Here is a 16,922-nt window from a genome sequence, read left to right as displayed (position 1 = left end):
TCACTGAGACTCAAGGCGGATTACACAGTATGAGCCAGTCTTTTGAAAGCCACTTATTAAAGTCACTTTTAAACTGCAGGGTGCGAAGGGGGTCGGGCAGACCCTTGACGAGGGTTGCCAACTCTGGACTGAGAAATTCCTGGAGATTTGGGGGCAGAACCTGGGGAAGATGGAAATTTGCGGGGAGGAGACAGCTCAGCAGGGGTGGGATGCCACAGAGTCCAAAGCTGCCATTTCCTCCAGAGGAGCTGATCTAGAGACCAGTGGCGATTCCGGGAGGTCTCCAGGCCCCAGCTGGAGAGAATGGCAACCCTCCCCAGGAGAATGTCTCTCCTTCCCACAGAAGATCAGAGGCTGCTTGGGGGGGCGGGCAGCGAGGAGAATCGCGTGAGGGGGAGACAGAGACGGACCTCCCTCTTCCCCCCTCAGCGGGTTCGGCCGTTGGAAACCGAACGCTGAGCCCGGCTCGGGTTCGCTCGCGCCATCATCTCCCCTCCCCCTCCCAACCGCCAGCCGCTTCACTCCCCCCGCCCCCTCCTCCCAGAGTTCCCGCCCTGCCAGCTCGCGCGGAGCTGTCAGTTGAGGGAGGGCGGGTGGTGTGTCCCTGACGTCATATGGGCCGCCCGGCTCTCATTGGCCCGGCCGGCCTCACCAGACTGAAATGTTGTTCCTGGGGCTACCCGAGAAAAGCGCTCCGTCTGCCTCCCTCCGTCACCGTCTCGCAACTCGAGTGGTGGAGGGAGGGGGAGAGGGAGCTCCCGCTCGGGATAGGCCGAGGGCGGGTCACGTGGCGCCGGGGCTCGCGGCTTTATAAGCCTTTCAAGCGGAGGCCGCGACGCGCGGGAGAGGAGGCTGAGGGGGTAGCTGACCGGGCAAGGTAGGCGAGAAGGGTGTGTGATTTTTCTTCCTTCCCTCTTTCCTGTCTAGCTGTTTGAGGGACAGGAACCGGTGGCGGCCTTGGGGAGGTTGGGGTTGTCGGTGGAGCCTCCATGGACAGAGGCAGTCTACTCCTGAGGGATGGGCGCTGCGGAAAGGGGCGGCGGCGGCCTTTCTTACTCTGATCGTGGACTGCTCAGGGTTGGCTTTGGGTCCGGTGGGCCAGTACGGCTGCTGTTTCTGCTTCTCTGAGGGTGGGTGGAGGATCTCTGTCATGTAGGATGCTCCCTTCTGCCCAGCCGCCTTTCCCTAAGCCTCAGTAGGTCTCTCCATCGGGGCCTCTGTCTAGTCCTGTCTGAAGCCAGAGAGTGGGCTTAGATGGGCCTGGGGTGCAGGCAGCCCAGTCCTTAACCAAGGAGGCATCCCAGATACTCTTAGGGGGTTGGACTAGATGACCCTGAAGGTACCTTCCAACCCTATGATTCTTGGAAGGGGGCTTCTGCAGCTCTTTCTCTGCCTCTTCCCCCTCCCTGTGTGCCTGCAGGTCTAGAGAGGGGGATGGAGATCCAAGGCTCTTGCTGCGGTGCTGCTTAGCAGGCTGGCTTTCTGCATGCTTCCTTGGGAGCAACTGTTGCGTTTTGCTCAGTGAATGTCCCAGCTGTTGATTACATTGTATTCATTTATGTGGTGTAATCTGCCTTGGGTCTTAGAGAGAAAGGCGAACTGTAAATAATAACTTGTATGGAGTCTGATGTGTTTTCTGTAGCTTGAAATGAGGTGATTGCCTGAAGTTAGGAAACCCAAACTAATGCTTATTTTAAAAGTGAAGGTTACTGTGCAGATACACAAGGGCAACAAGGGGGTAGGATGGGACTGGAGATCTCTTTATCCCCACCCTCTTTTTCAGGCTGCCCATTGTAAAGAGATGGGCCCTGGTGGGGCAGGTAGTCAAGACCCAAAATGAGATGGCTTGGCTCAATAACAGAAGCCACGTCCTCCAGCTTGCACGATCTGAGCAAGGCTTGTTAATCATAGGATGTTTTGGAGGCCTTTCGTTCATAGAATTGCAATAAGTTGGAAGTGACTTGATGGCTCTCACACACACACACAAACTGACAACCTGGCAAGAAGAGAGGGGCGCAAGATCACAGTTCCCTATCTAGATAGGAGCTATAGATGCCTCTGTCTCCTCAAAGGCTAGTTGCTCATCTTTGATGTTTTCTCCTGGAGGAAAGTGGCTTTGGAAATAATGTTGTCCTGCCTGGAGAGGAGGCCTGTTTTGGTCTTAGCGTAGGTGAGGCTGAGGGTTCTGGAAAGAATTACGGGGTCCATGGCCAATCCCACTGCCCTTCAGCAAGAGGATTTTCCCTGAGGCAAGGAAACCTAGATTGTAAGTATTCCAGGCAGGGGGCTGGGCAGCATCATGAGCTTCTTGTACTAAGCTCGATTCAGCGAGGAGGACAAATATCTGGTACGTGACTGTTTCCTTTAAAACAGAGCAACTGCTGTCCAGTCACTAGGAACTAAGATCTTGGCCAGTTGTAGTGGTGACTTCAGGAGTGGTACCAGCAGCAACTTAGGCACTCTTCAAAATGCCTCTCAGTTCAGTCTTCACAGCATTTCCCCTCTCCAAGTAATAAAAAATGACCTTGGGGTCTCTGCTTCCTCCACTGAGTTGCTGTAAAACCCAAACATACTTGCTGTTCAAGTATGGCTTCCTGGTGTAATACAAGGCATAGAATGTATGCATGAAAAATACATAAAGGATGTTTTGCTGCACTTGTTTGCTTCTAGTTCATGAGAGTTCTGAGTTTTGTGAAGAGGGTATGTTGACTGGTGACCTGTAGGAGGACCTGCTGCAAAAATGGAAAGTGACGCTTGAGGCACCTTTATTTGTAAGCTTGAGTTCTACGTATTAGGCTAAAGTCTTTGCAAACATATACTTTGAAGTATCCCCTGCTGCTAGCATAGTCTGCTGCTATACTTGTAATGCTAGTTAAAACTGGGGAGGGAGACTGTGTTAGTCTCTGTAGGAGACTTGGAGAGCAAACCTAAGCATCTACACAGAATCCTACTCGAGACTCTTCAAAAGTTTTACTTCAAGGGAAGTGTTCATAAAATGGCACAGATAGAGTGTGGATGACAGAGGCACACTTTCTCTTGCATTTGTCTGTTTGAAAACCTGCTGCTCTTATTATATTCTTGTTCACTTATAATTGTTGGGAGGTGGAGGGAAAGTTTTAGAAACCCTAGGTAGAAACCCTCGGCATTCATAATATTTTCAGTACTGGGAGCACATTTCATATATGCTCCTGTATTGTAGATGAGGGTCTTGGGCAAGATGGCGGGCTTGCTTAAGGCTTCCTAGTGAGTTAGAATTAGATGACATTTGAGCAGGTGACTGCTATGGCCACAGGCGTATTCCTTGTGCTATGCCAATTCCATAGTGTGTCCATAAATGGAAGTCTGCCTTGGCCTAAGTTGGCTGCTGCTCTTGCCTTGGAAGTGAAACTTGCTTAGAGTTTTGTGCTCTATTGTCCACTGATACCAACCTTGGGTGCAGCTCCAAGTCTCTTGCAAGCCCTGACAGATCAAGCAGGAGAGGCTATGGTAGACCCTTAATTTGTTGAGAACGGTTGAAAGTTGGCACAGGATTCCTGTGGCCCGTCCTGGCTTAACTCTTTGGGAATCGCCTTGTACCTCATGCAGGTAGAAAAGCCCTAAGTCTAGATCTTTGTCATACTGTAGGTTGCTTTGGGGCTGGTTTTTGGCTGATGTTGGCACTAATGATTTCTTGGTGCACATTTCAGAAAGCAAATGGAGGAGCCGGTACCCAGGCTGGAGGATCATACCTGGAGTTGTTCCTGTACTGTTGGAGGAAGGCATAAAACTCCCTTAGGTGGGACTGCCACTGGGCTGGCAGCCAGAGTGGGTGAAATGCTGAGCTCTTCTGTCTCAAACTCTCCTCTCACATTAATGGCCCATGGAGCCCAGAAGCCCAGCAGCAGCTCCAGCAGCAGCTTGAACTTGAGCCGGGACGTGGTGCAGCGGAGCCTGGTGCTCTTCTTTGTGGGCACTTTCCTGGCACTGGTGCTGAACTTGCTTCAGATCCAGAGGAATGTTACTCTATTTCCGGAGGAAGTCATTTCTACAATCTTTTCTTCTGCCTGGTGGGTGCCCCCTTGCTGTGGGACAGCAGCAGGTGAGTCACTTGGGTGTGTGGACATTGTTCTTTAAAAAACAAAAGCATGGGTGCTGTTTAGTCTTGGCCTTGCACTTGTCTGGATTAGTATCTAGGACTGGCTAGCTACCAGCATATTCCTTTCCCTCAAACCTGAGCTCTTCCCAAGAGTGATTATATCATTAAGAATTTAACCACACTGTTGCCATTCTGCAACTGAGAACAATAGGTTAAACAAATACATGCTTAAGAGGCAGTGAGGCGATCTACCTTTGCAGCATGTGTCCTTCTAGGCTGACAATTGCTTTTTGAATTGTATGGTAGAAATGGGCAAACAGTTTCTTCCAGCTATTGTCGTTCAAGTTTTAGCACAGTAGCTGGCATGACTCATCTGCACTCTCTGCCTCCTGATTGGCTCCCTTTTTAAACTGGTGAGTCTCATGTCCCTGTTCCAATTGGCTGCTGGTATGAACATGCCATACATTGGGAATCAAAAACAAGGAAGTCATGTGTTGTGATGGGGGGTGGGGAGTGAGGCTTGGCATGGTGCCTGTTCTAGGAGCAGCTGCAGCAGTTTCAGTTCCCAGCAGAAAGATAATGGGTTGGAGGGGAGGATTTTTTTCTAAAGCTGAACTAACACGAGGCAAACCCCTCATTTAAAATAGGAAGCACTCTTGTCAACAGTGGAAGCTGAACAAATAGGTATGCGGAATGTTGAAGCTAATAAACTAAATCCTGCTGCTGACAGCTACTCAATAGATACAAATGGCATTAGAACAGCATATGGAATATAGATCTGTTTAATTCAATAAGTATTATACATTCTGCTCCTGTACTTGCAAAGCATCTAAGTTAAGCTGCGAAAGGAAATGAATTTCAGGCTTTGCTTTTTTGTGTGCCATTTGTATGCCATAATCTCCAAAAGAGCAGTTGTTTTGGTATGGTGGAAGCTCTGCTGATGTGGGTACGAGTTTCTGCTGGGTGTTCATGCTCCTGCAGTTCTTTTAAAGCTCAGAGCTGTCTTCAGAAATAAAGACAGCAGATTTGGAGAGAGTACAAGATGTTTACTCAAATTACCAAGTGCAGAATGAAGTGGTGAATCAATACAGTGAATCTATAGTACTAATAATGTGTCAGATGCCTAGACTGAACTTGTCACTAACAATTGTGAGAGACCCATTGTTGTTTTCTTGGCAAATGGGTAACATAAAGCTGAGGAGGAGACCCTTCCCAAGTTTTTCATGGCTGGGCACTGGTCTTATTCCAAGGAAAGGTCATCCTCAGGACCACAGTTTCTTTTGAGGCTGGCCAATTACTATTAATCTTCAGACCTCATGAAACTCAATTCTCTGGTTCATGTCTTCAGTACTGAACAGCATTGCCATTGTGACACTGGGTCTACCTGCTCTGTGGGTCATTCCAAGGCTAAACTGAACAGTCACTTTGCACTTCTCAAAAAATAGGTGACTTCATGCAAGCAGCCACTTCTTAGCTGATCTGTCCAGTGTGGAGAAAGAAGCTAAGTAGCCAGACTTTACAAGAACAATCAGTTTGTTGTTAGAACTATCCTGTGGCCTCTGAGAGGCAGAACAGGGCCTGTTCTAGATGTTGCTCTGGTTATCACATGGAGGCTGCTAAATTACCAACTGCAAGTGATTTTCAAGTAATACATGCATAGTGAATAGCAAAAGCTTTTAATTCTCACATGTGTAGAACATCCAAAATTGTAGCATGACATCAGAAGAATTGCTAAGTCCTTTGTCGCAGGCAGCTGGTGTTGCTGGCTACAGAACTGTTTGCTTCAAAAAGGTAAAAATTCACCTGTTAATATAAGCAGCATAGTCTAGAAAGGTGGAAGTGGGTTCCTTCATGGCTTCAAAGAATATGCATTTGTTATTCATAAGTATTTGAACTTGAGAGCTCACTGGCATTTAGAGTTTAGGGGAGGAGTAAAGGTTGGCAATAATTAATCAGTTACATTTAGGTAATTGAAGCATTTTGTTTATCCAAGGTTCTGGAGAACAAAAAGTGCTGTGCCACTCGTCACTGTCACAAGACCTTCAATTAAACTGCTTTGTGGTGTTCCTGGGTGTTTTGTAGCAGTCATTCACTCAGCTGCATGCAAAATGAGTATTACTGCAAAAGGCTGGTTTCCATATTTCAGCACCGCTTCCTTGGCCCGAAGCCCTGGAAATAGATCTCTGCAGCACCTCTTAATGTGACCTGATTCTGCATTTTGCCAACTGGCTGTAAGGGGAAATTACTGTCCCCAAGGGTGGCAGATTAAAGTTAAAACCACAGTTAGAGGTCCTCACATGCCACTGGTTCCTGATATTACACCATGAGGGCTATCTGCAATGAAGGATTACAAAAGAGGGAAGCACCCCTCATTTTGGACTTAGAGGCAAGGAAATGCATTTAAAAACACATGTTAAGGGAAATAAAGACTATATGACTATGGTGCCTTGCTGCAGTTCCATTTGTCACAAGAGGATACTTGAAGCATTATGTAGTTTTTTTGGCTTTGTTATTGAAGGGTATTACAACTATGAAAAACCCATTTCTGGTTCTTGGGGCTTTGTCATTATTATGATTATTTATTTAATTTGTCATATCTTTATATATGCTGGTTCATGGAATTATCTGTAAGCAATTTGTCTTATTCTCTTACAGCTGTTGTTGGCCTACTGTATCCCTGCATTGACAGTCATCTTGGGGAGCCTCACAAATTCAAGAGAGAATGGGCCAGTGTCATGCGATGTATAGCTGTTTTTGTTGGCATTAACCATGCAAGTGCTGTATCCTTGAAGTGACTGGCTTACTGTCGGTTGCTGTTTTCCTAATGAAATAGGATCTCCCCCCCTCCCCCATTAATGACTGACCAGCATGAAAATTAGTTTAATATGGAAACTTTTTTCCTCTAAATGGTTCCATTCAGAATGGGTTGGGTGCTGTCATGGGTGAGAGGGGTTGTGGGGGGGGGGAGGAACTTGTCTAATATGGGTGTCCCCTCCCAGGAGCCCTTTGGCTCCAGATACCCCTTCCCTTTCCCTCCTGTTTTCATTCAACCTTGGAACAAGTAAGGGCCTCAGTGACTGTCACCTCTAAGGTCTGGGAATTCAACTTGGAGAAGGGCCAGAGTTTCCCCCCTCTTCCTTTCACCCTTCCAAACAGTGCCTTTCTAACAGCGAGGGTGTTTTCAGAGGCCTGGTTGAGCATGAGACAGGAGGACCCAGACGAAGTTTTAAAAATCTTCTTTATTAAACAGGGAGACAGTCCCCAAACAGGTGGGAAAAGAAATGCTTGTGAGCAACAGTTTAACAGTGGATGCGTTTATAATGAGCAGGACATGACTAATACAGGAAGGAGCTGGCATGAGAATTATAAAGCCTCCTAACGTGGCTATGTGACTGGTCCCTATTGCACCCAGCCCTTCCTGGGTCCGATCTCCCCTGCCTTGGGTGAGGAATGCACTCCTGCTAGCAGCTGCTTCTCTGCACTCTGCCTAGCCAAGTATGTAGTCTTGTTTCATACATGCAGGCCATCTCTTGATACGTAAGTGATGAACATACAGGTTCGAACTAGCCCTGTGTGTTATGAACCTGTGATACTTATTCTTTTCTCATGTACAGTTTTTGCAGTATCTTTCTGGGTACTCCCAGGATTTCCTTTTGATTTTCAGGGAAGTCAGCATCTCGTAAGAAGTACTATCTGACCCATAATGTTTCTTGTTGTGTCAGAATAGGTTCTGAGGTGCTACAGGACGGGACACTCATGAATAATGAGAGGAGGCCTCTTGGGCCCTATTTGTACTAATCATTGCCTTCCTGTGCCTCAAACAGTGGTATGGGCACAAAAAGTGAAATATATGAAAGGCTAAGGACAAATGAAATGTGAAAGGCTAGGCTTGAATTTTATGAGGCATGGAAATCCTTTCTCTGCCATCTCTAGAACTTTCCTTAACTTCCTATTTAGAAATTGGATTTTGCAAACAATATCCAACTCTCCTTGACGCTGGCAGCATTATCATTGGGCCTCTGGTGGACATTCGATCGTTCCCGGAGTGGTCTGGGTCTTGGAATTACAATAGCTTTTCTAGCCACTCTGATTACACAGTTTCTTGTCTATAATGGTGTTTATCAGTAAGTATCATTCTTTGTCTTGCCACTTTAGATTGTCAGACTGTGTTAATATATGCTTGATTAAATTTGTAATCTCTGTATTCAGTTGTAGAATGAAGGAAGATTGGGCCCGTCTGTTTTAATAGCATTATGTTGTTTAGTGATGTAGAAGATCAGAATTTCTTTAAGAAAACAGTTATGTAAGGTTTCGTTTGTTTTCAGATGAGAAGCTGGTATGTCAGGTAAGAAACAGTAAAATTCAGGTTTAAGGCACAGAAGACAGAGAAAATCTCTTCTCCTGTGTCACCAAACAAGTTATCCATACAAGGTTTTTCCAATGTCCTAGCTGTTGATTATATTGTTTCTCACTTGCACAGTGTAATCTGCCTTGGATCTCAGTGAGAAAGGCGGACTGTAAATTAATAATAGCAATTTTTAAAAGTTACTTCTCATTTAAATAACCATTGAATGTACTCTAAGTCTAATATTCGATACCAAATTCGTTATATTGTCTTTTCCAAATCTTCATAGAGAAGAGAAATCTTCTTGCACAGATACTAAGCCTACAGGCATTTCTAAAACACTTTTCTTTTTTCTTTAGGTATACCTCCCCAGATTTTCTTTACATCCGATCTTGGCTGCCATGTATATTTTTCTCAGGAGGTGTGACTGTAGGGAACATAGGACGCCAGCTGGCTATGGTAATTATTGTACAATCTGTTTTAGCTCTTTTAAAAGGAATTGTGATTTATAGGTATTAGTTCCTAATGATTATCTAAGGACATCTCATTTGGTGACTACTGAGAATAAGAAGTTCTTTGCAAGTTCATGGCCTGAAGCTCATATAAGAATTATGCTCTGCCAGAGAACCCTGAGGTGTGCATGCAAGCACAAACTTCTAATTGCTATGCTGTTACCTTCCTGGATGCCTTTTAGTGAAGGGAGGATAGAAAATACTCATGATGTAATTTTTGTCTTGTAAAAATCTGCTGAGTTCATTCTTAGGAAGTTCTGTGGGCAGCTTCTCTAAAGGCCTTTCAACATCGTGTCTTATCAAATGTGATGGAATGAACTTTTCTAATAGTAGACGCAGCATCCTCCGAGGGTTGTCTCATTACAAGATCGCTATTAAAGCTTTAACTGTTGTATGGATGGATTGTTTCAAAGAAAGGGCTTTAAGTTTTGTTTAAGTCCTCACCCTGAATGGCTCTTTCTCATCTGGAGTTTTTGCAGAAGAACTTTCTCCAGCCAGTCTTCTATTATTTGGACATGGCCCCTTTGCGAGACTGCAGATAGTGAACCTAGTTGCCCTGATCAAATACATAGTAGCAGAACTACATTCTTAATTATTGGATCATAGTGCTTGGAAGCATGCTGGGTGGGCTCCACTCTGCTCTCTAAGCTCCATATAAGCTGCAGAATCCTGAATGTGCAGGGGAGTGGTAGTCTGTAGCATATGGTTGGACATTTAGGTGATGCCACTTGTGAAGAACAGTTCTCAGTTGAGAACAAGTGTACGTTCCCACTTCTGAAGACACACACCCATTCCTTTGGTCTGCTTTGAAAAATGCTGATTTAAAAAAATCAGAGAGGAAGATTAGCTTTTCCCAATAATGAACTAAGCTGGAGATCTGACTACAGAAGAATAGGCCAAAGTAGATAAACATTCCTGACCATTTTGCTATTTACAGGATCTGATCTGCACATGAGCTTGACATGGCTGGAGAGTGCCTGATCCCAGCCCTGGGCTTTGTCTGACTTGAAACCAAGGCAGCTGTCAGTGGAAGTCAGACACCACCACAGCTTTGACCTACCATAGTGCTTCCATAGTTCAGAAGTCAACAAAACCATTTTTAATGTCAGAGTTACTGGCCCAGTTGAAAAACTTTGATGGATCATGAGATCTACCGGCATACCAAGAGCTAAGCTACAAGAGACAAATTACACGAGGAGCATGTGAAGAGAGTTGCAATGTCAGCTGGGAAGCTGAGTTTTAAAAGAGGTCTGAAGGCTTTGTCAATTTCTCCTCTCTACAGAGCCAGGGAGATCACTGCTCAGAATGTTTGTTAATTTCCTCTTTGCCTTTTAGAAGGGCTGGTGAAACTGACCGAGCCTTCAGGAGGCAAAGAGGAAAATAACAAACCCTCTAAGCAGTGATCTTTGCCAGCTCTGTAGTGAGGGAAAATTGACAAAAGCCTCCCAATCTCTTTTAAAACTCAGCTTCCCGGCTAACGTTGAAACTCTCTTCACGTGCACCTCCTCGTGTAATTCATGTCTTGTAGCTTAGCTCCAAGATCTAGATTTCAAGCACCTCAAGCCTAGTTATGTAGAAGCATAGCCTCTGGAGTGACCAGTTTCAAAAAGCACAGTAGAATATCAGTACCAGTAAATGCTTCAGTACCAATAAATGCTTCTTAATTGTTTAGTTTCTTTATTTGCAATAACGCTTTTCTTTTGTCTACAGGATGTCCCTGAGAAGCCTCATAGTGATTGAATGTTGTGGCTCTGCAGTGCCTGTGTGAAGGCAAAATGAAGATGGGTTCCTGAGTCTGAACTGGGGTCATTTTTCTTGAATAACCTGTATGAGCTCCATGCACAAATGACCAGTGAAGGAATCTTAATTCACCTAAGAGTGGCCAAGGGCTTACCTTGATTTTTCAGAGACAAATCTATACTTGGCTCTTCTGTGGAAGAATTCCATAGAGACTTAATGCATAGCAAACCATGCTTGGTGGCAGCGGTCCCAGGCGCTAGGTTCCAGATCAAGTCATTGAAACAGCTGCCATATTCCAAAGCCTTGAAACAAAACTTAATTGTAAGCTTTGTGCAAGTGCCCAAAGAAGGTTGACCGTACACGCTGGAAGGTGAAGTACATGGATTTCATAGGAAATAGTATTTATCCAACTGTCCTTTTAAGATAGAGTTGTCAGAGGATCAGAGTAAGAATACAATCACTCAGGCGCTGTGTGAAGGAACAACAGCCACAGGCACAATCTGGTGGAAGGTACTGCTTTGCAGGCCCCACTAAAATGGGAAGGAGAAGGGCCCTGTTCTTTCAGTGGGTCTTGCGCAGGAGAACTGGTTTGGAGTTCTGCTTTGACTTGTGTGGGTTTTTTTGGAGTACCAGATCTCTTGAGAAAGTAAAGCAAACTATCTTGTTAATAAAGAAGCAATAAGTCCATCAGCTGCTTGTTGGACTGGCTGGCCCCTTCTTTCTTGCTGTCAAATGTACACAGCCAAAATCAATTCTTGTTCAGCAGCTTTCTTTGTTGCATCTCCATAAAGGAAGCCCTTAAGTCCCTTTTTTTAAAAAAAATCAGTCCTCAGAGTACTACATGTTCTGGACAGGAGGGGATTCTTACCTGATCCCTGTTGAGTTTTCTGGGAGTCGTTCTTGGTTTGGAGACTCCAACTACAGCTGCCATGAAGGAAGCAGAGCAGGCCAAAAGTGTTACTTCGTGCTTCTTATCAGTGAACTTTGGTTTCACACTGTTTCTGAAAAGATCATTACTCTGTTTTTATAAAATTATTTCTCAACCCAATACAACTTGCAATCTGTGATTGCCTTGTAAAGAAGAAGTGCTTACATCACTGTGTTAAACATCTCGGGTGTCTAAATAGTTGCATAGGCAGCACAATGGTAATTTTCATAATGTAGGCCGCAGTTGACCTAATTAACAAGTATTGGGTCTCAAATTTTAGGTGCAATGTACAGTTGAGAAATCTGAGCCTTGTAGTCTCTCCTCAGACCATGGGGAGATATTAATCTCATTTCAATGCAGCGCAGAAGTAAAAATCAGCAATAATTCAATTAGTAATGCTAGCTCATACCTACTGCTAAAGAAATGCTCCAGTTCTGAGCTTGTGGAGTGCAAGGGAGCTCTTGCTACACTGCCTTCTTTTGTACTGGGCAATTGGGTCTTCCTCCATTTCCAACATCATATGGCTTCCAGTCTAGACAGTAACATCTTTTTTGGGCCACAAACTGAAGTTGTATTCTTCCCTGTTAGTTTCTTTTTTTCAAGGAAGCCCAAAGCAGTGTCTCTCTAAATTTATGCTGCTTTCTGAGCCAGCCAACTTGGTGATGTGCATGAGCCTAGCCTTTGTGCACAGCCACACATGTGAAGCCTAACCCAGCAATGGCATTAGAAGATGGTCTCCCACCCCCACCCCATTAGTTCTGGCTGCAATGCTAAAAATTCCACTGACGGGAGGAAAATGTCTCTGGTGTGCCAGCTACAGAATCTTCGCCCGACCTGAAACATTGTGTTCTCCCCCTCTGCTCCTCAGTGTGGGGTGCTTTCCTAGTTACAATTTGAAAACTACCCAAATGCTGGAAGTGATTTGGGTTTTCTGTGTGTTTGTTTGCAATGAAAAGGTGATAGGGAAGTCATGTGCAAAGCACTGTGAAGTAGTTTCTCTGAAGTATGTGACATTCCTCAGTAATACATTGTAGATTACAGTCTTGAACCCTTTTTTTAACCTCCCATTGGCTTTTAAAGGTTTTGCAATTTGATTAAAGCAGGTAGGTTACATGTTCATCATGATGTTTTCTCTGCTCGTTTAAGCAGGCTTGTGTGGATGGCATTAGTCAACACAATTATGCCTATGCAAACCTGTATTCATTGAAGGCAGATTTCAGCCGATGTGTTCCGTAACTTCAGTTTTAATTGCCATTGCACAGGAAGCAAAGAAGTGCTTTGAGATGTTCACACACACCTTGTACCAGATATAACTAAAAAGGACAATTCTGAGTGTAAATATGTAATCAAAGAAAATAGTATTTTATTTGTGAAGGTTGGAAATCTGTGTTTTGACAAGGTGGCCAAAATACATGTCAGAAGTTCAATCTTGCCAATATTTGTATGTATCTGAACCAAAGTGATCAGAGTTTGTGTTACAAAGAAAAGTATGAGGGGGGAAACTTGCACTATTCTTGACTGGCATCCTTAAAGTCTCAGACTGGATCGGCTTTCAACTGTGGTGTGCGTATGTATGTGTGTTTTTAATTATTAAAGGTTTAAATCAACTTTCAGTCTCTTGTGGCGCTTTTCCAACATGGTGATCTTGAATGAAGGCAAGGACAAATTGGGCCAGTAGATGGAAGTGCAGGAACCTGTTGGTTCCCTAACCTCTGTGGTTTTCTTGCTGTGGTTCAGTGGTGGAGGAGCAAATGGCCCCGGCTTCATAATTTTGCATGTCTAGAGAAATGACCTGCTTCTTTAGTTCTTAGACTGGATATACTGCATCCCCCTAATACACCCTTGGGAGTGCAATGTTGTATGTGTCACTGATGTATCTTCAGAGGAGTGGGCGCAAATAGCTGTTGCCCTCCTTCCCCCCAACAGACACACATGCAGCCTCCTGATCAAAATAGCTCTTACCCTCCCACTAACATCACAAGTGGGAAGGGGCTTTACAGACCATCTAGTCCAACCCTCTAACCAAGGCAGGAACAGCCTAAAGCAGCCGTGACAAATAGTGCTTCAACTTATCCCCAAGTGCATGTTCATATTTTACAGTGTTGATTAGACATGAAGATATTGCACACGCGTTCTATCTTCTAAGGAAGGAGGGGGGTGGTTTGTAAATTGTAACTCACATGCCCTCACCCCTTGGTGCAAACCCTCAGAAGAATGCTGTATATTAAATATGTAATAACTTAACTGTATGCCCTAACTTCAGCTGAAGGAATGTCTCCTAAACCTGTGTTTTAGGCAGGAGCTCTGTACACTCCTATAAACGGGAGTTCTTCCGTCTTGCACCCTACTTTGTCACTCAAGCTAAGGGATGGGAAAGGAGCGCTGTGAGCTACCTCCATGCTTTGAGAGCCAGGCTGCCCTTTTTCTCTCTTCTGAAGTCAAAATAAGCTTGTGAGGGTGGCTGCTGGTTTGCTGTGCTGAAATTGCATGCAGCTCCCCCTCCCCCCCTCTCCAGTTGTGAATATAGCTAGATGAGGCTGCTGCCACTTGAAGTGGCCTCCCCTGCCTAGAACAGAGTCCAGCTAAGCACTGCTGTTGCTGCTGTTTTCAAGAGAGCGGTACTGCCCGATTGAAGCGGGATCTCATTTCTCTCTATGAAATCGTTTTTAGTAGGCAAAACTGTTTTAAACTAATATGCATACTAGGGCAGCAGCCTTAACAGATGGTAGCATAGCTGTTGAATCAAAAATGCAAGGAAAAGGTGTTGCTTTAAAGCTGCTATTCTGAATGCTGCCTTTGTAGAAGATAAGCCTTAAACCAGAGAACAGCCTATGATGGTCTTGCACATAAGACGTGCAACCCTGGGTCACATTCTCTTCTGAAAAAGTAACTACCTTTTGAGAGAATTTATGGAGCCTTAAAAGGCTGTGATTCTGAAATATTGATTCAGTGGAGGCCTGATATTCTAGTTTGTTTTATTTATTTGTAGTCTGCCTTTCTCACTGAAACTTAAAGCAGATTACATAGATTAAACCAAATGCACATCCAATGCACGATGCTGAAGAGTTTGGATAGCATAAAATTTGGAAACAAGCAGAAATCTGATACAGAGTTAAAACAATGCAGAAACAAAGCGTAAGCAATTAAGTGTGACATTAGATGATGCCAAAATTACACCAACAGATAGCAGTAGTATCTGCAGTCTGAGTCTCTATCCTTTTATCGGAGTATCTTCTGAATCATTTCCTTAACTACAGCCTTCCTACTCACGTAAAATGCCCTCTTGAGTATTTGATTTTGCATAGTTTGTGGAATGCCAGTAGAGTGTGAGCTTTCTTGACCTTTTCAAGCAGGCCGTTCCCCAAGGCAGGGGGCCGCCACAGAGAGCGCATGAGTATGGGCAGTTGTTGATTTTGCCCATGTGCAGGATGGTACCTGCAGTAGGCCCTGTTCAGAGGGGTGAAGCTGCTGGTGTGGCGCTTAAGAAGAGAGATGGTCCTGCAGATATGAAATGAAGTCCTGCTCTCAAGTCATAGTTGACTTATGGCGACTTCTGGTGCGGTTTTCATGGCAAGAAACTAACAGAAGTGGTTTGCCATTGCCTACCTCGGCAACCCTGGTCTTCATTAGAGGTTTCCCATCCAATTACTAACCAAGGCCAACCCTGCTTAGCTTCTGAGGTCTGATGTGATTAGGCTGTCCTGGGCTATCCAGGTCAGGCCTGCAGATATGAGACCCTTCAATAAGAGTCCGTGTTAAATGTTACTTTCCTGTGAAATAAAGCGTGCATGCTTCTGTGTGCCTTTTCCTTTCAACAGCAGTGGGCGCATCCCACTGAGATTTCAGAGGTAACAGATCTCTCCAGCTCAGGCCTCCCCCAGACTGAGCACCTGAGAGGAATGTTCCTGTCCCCTCTTCTGATCTTCCTATAGATATGTGAGCTCAGGAAAAGTTGTGCATTCAACAGCTGAGGCTTCTTCAGCTAGCAAGAGTTCCCTCTGCTGGCAAGTTCAGTTTGTGCAAGCTTTAATTTTTATTTTATTTTTTTTGCAGGGAGATCAGAACAATTCTTAAATAAATGCTCTGCTCATCAAGGCAGTGCTATAAAACTCACTGGTTTTTTTATATCAGTTTGGAAGAAGAGATAAAACAGTCCAATGCATTTCATAAGTGTTAAGCCTTACTTCTAGCAAACATCTAGATGGCTCTATCTTATTGCTATTTAGGTATGAAGAACTAAATCATACTACTTAAATATAAACCACCTACCTATAAACACATTAGGGAAGAGGGAAGGAGGAGGAGAAGGGATGAAGTCAAAGCTACTAGCCTGGCTCTACACAAATGGTATGAGTCTGTCTGTTTCCAGATCCTACATAGGTATAGTTTTGTGAAGGTTCTCAGAAGTTACAGTCAATGCAAGTAAAGACAGACAGATTCAACAGGTATATACTTTGGATTAATGACTTAGGAAAAGGAGCACTGGCAGAAGGGTTGGGTGGTAGCTTTGGACACCTTCACCTGAGTTCTGCACCTCTAGTACAGAGATGGTAACACATTCCTGCTCAATGTAGTTTGGGGTAATGGTTAACTTAAGAGTGCGGGACTCTAATCTGGAGGAACTGGGTTTGATTCCCCACTCCTCCACTTGAAGCCAGCTGGGTGACTTTGGGTCAGTCACAGCTTCTAGCTCTCTCAGCCCCACCCACCTCACAGGTGATTATTGTGTAGATAATAACAATGTTTGATTTATATACTACCCTTCAGGATGACTTAACACCCACCCAAAGCTGTTTACAAAGTATGTTATTATCCCAGCTGGGATCCGCTGGGATAATAATAATATACTTTGTAAATTGCTTGGAGTGGGCATTAAGTTGTCCTGAAGGGCGGTATATAAATTGAATGTTATTATGTTATTATTACAATATGATATGGTGCCCTGTGGCACTTTATTTTCTTTACTAGCAACAAAGCCCATTGTGGGGAAAAATACAACGGGCTCTAGAAAGGGGAGGGCAGGCGGGCAGGCATTCCCTCCTCCTCCATCACTGGTCCCAGCCAGATGAAGGTGGGGGGTGGGGTGGCGGGCATGGCCACCTCCTCTGCACCTGATCCTGGCTGAGTGAAGGGGGGATGGGCATTGCCACCTGCTCAGCTCCTGATCCCGGCTGGGTGAAGGGACGGGAATTGCCTCCTACTCTGCACCTGATCCCCGATAGATGAAGTGAGAGGGGGGCATTGCTGCCTCCTCCACACCTGATTCTGGCAGGTAGAACAGGGAGCAGGCATTGCCACCTGCTCCACTCCTGATCCTGGATG

General features: G+C 44.9%; 1 protein-coding gene across 2 annotated transcripts; it reads left to right on the top strand.

The window, feature by feature from the left end:
* The first annotated feature begins 773 nt into the window (after positions 1-773).
* On the top strand, positions 774-13,207 carry INSIG1 (insulin induced gene 1). Of its 2 annotated transcripts, none has more exons than XM_054991364.1 (6): positions 774-877; positions 3,687-4,078; positions 6,731-6,855; positions 8,033-8,199; positions 8,780-8,879; positions 10,643-13,207. In XM_054991364.1, the coding sequence occupies exons 2-6, from the start codon at positions 3,694-3,696 to the stop codon at positions 10,670-10,672; spliced, it is 807 nt and encodes a 268-aa protein (XP_054847339.1). In that variant the 5' UTR covers positions 774-877; positions 3,687-3,693; the 3' UTR covers positions 10,673-13,207. The 2 variants fall into 2 exon arrangements, with proteins under 2 accessions (XP_054847339.1, XP_054847338.1); XM_054991363.1 differs by having other exon boundaries at positions 846-890.
* The last annotated feature ends 3,715 nt before the right edge of the window (positions 13,208-16,922 follow it).

The sequence above is a fragment of the Eublepharis macularius genome, chromosome 11, assembly GCF_028583425.1.
Source record: "Eublepharis macularius isolate TG4126 chromosome 11, MPM_Emac_v1.0, whole genome shotgun sequence".
Classification (NCBI taxonomy): Eukaryota; Metazoa; Chordata; class Lepidosauria; order Squamata; family Eublepharidae; genus Eublepharis; species Eublepharis macularius.
Note: the sequence above shows the minus strand (reverse complement) of the source record. Positions and strands in the feature narration are given on the sequence as shown.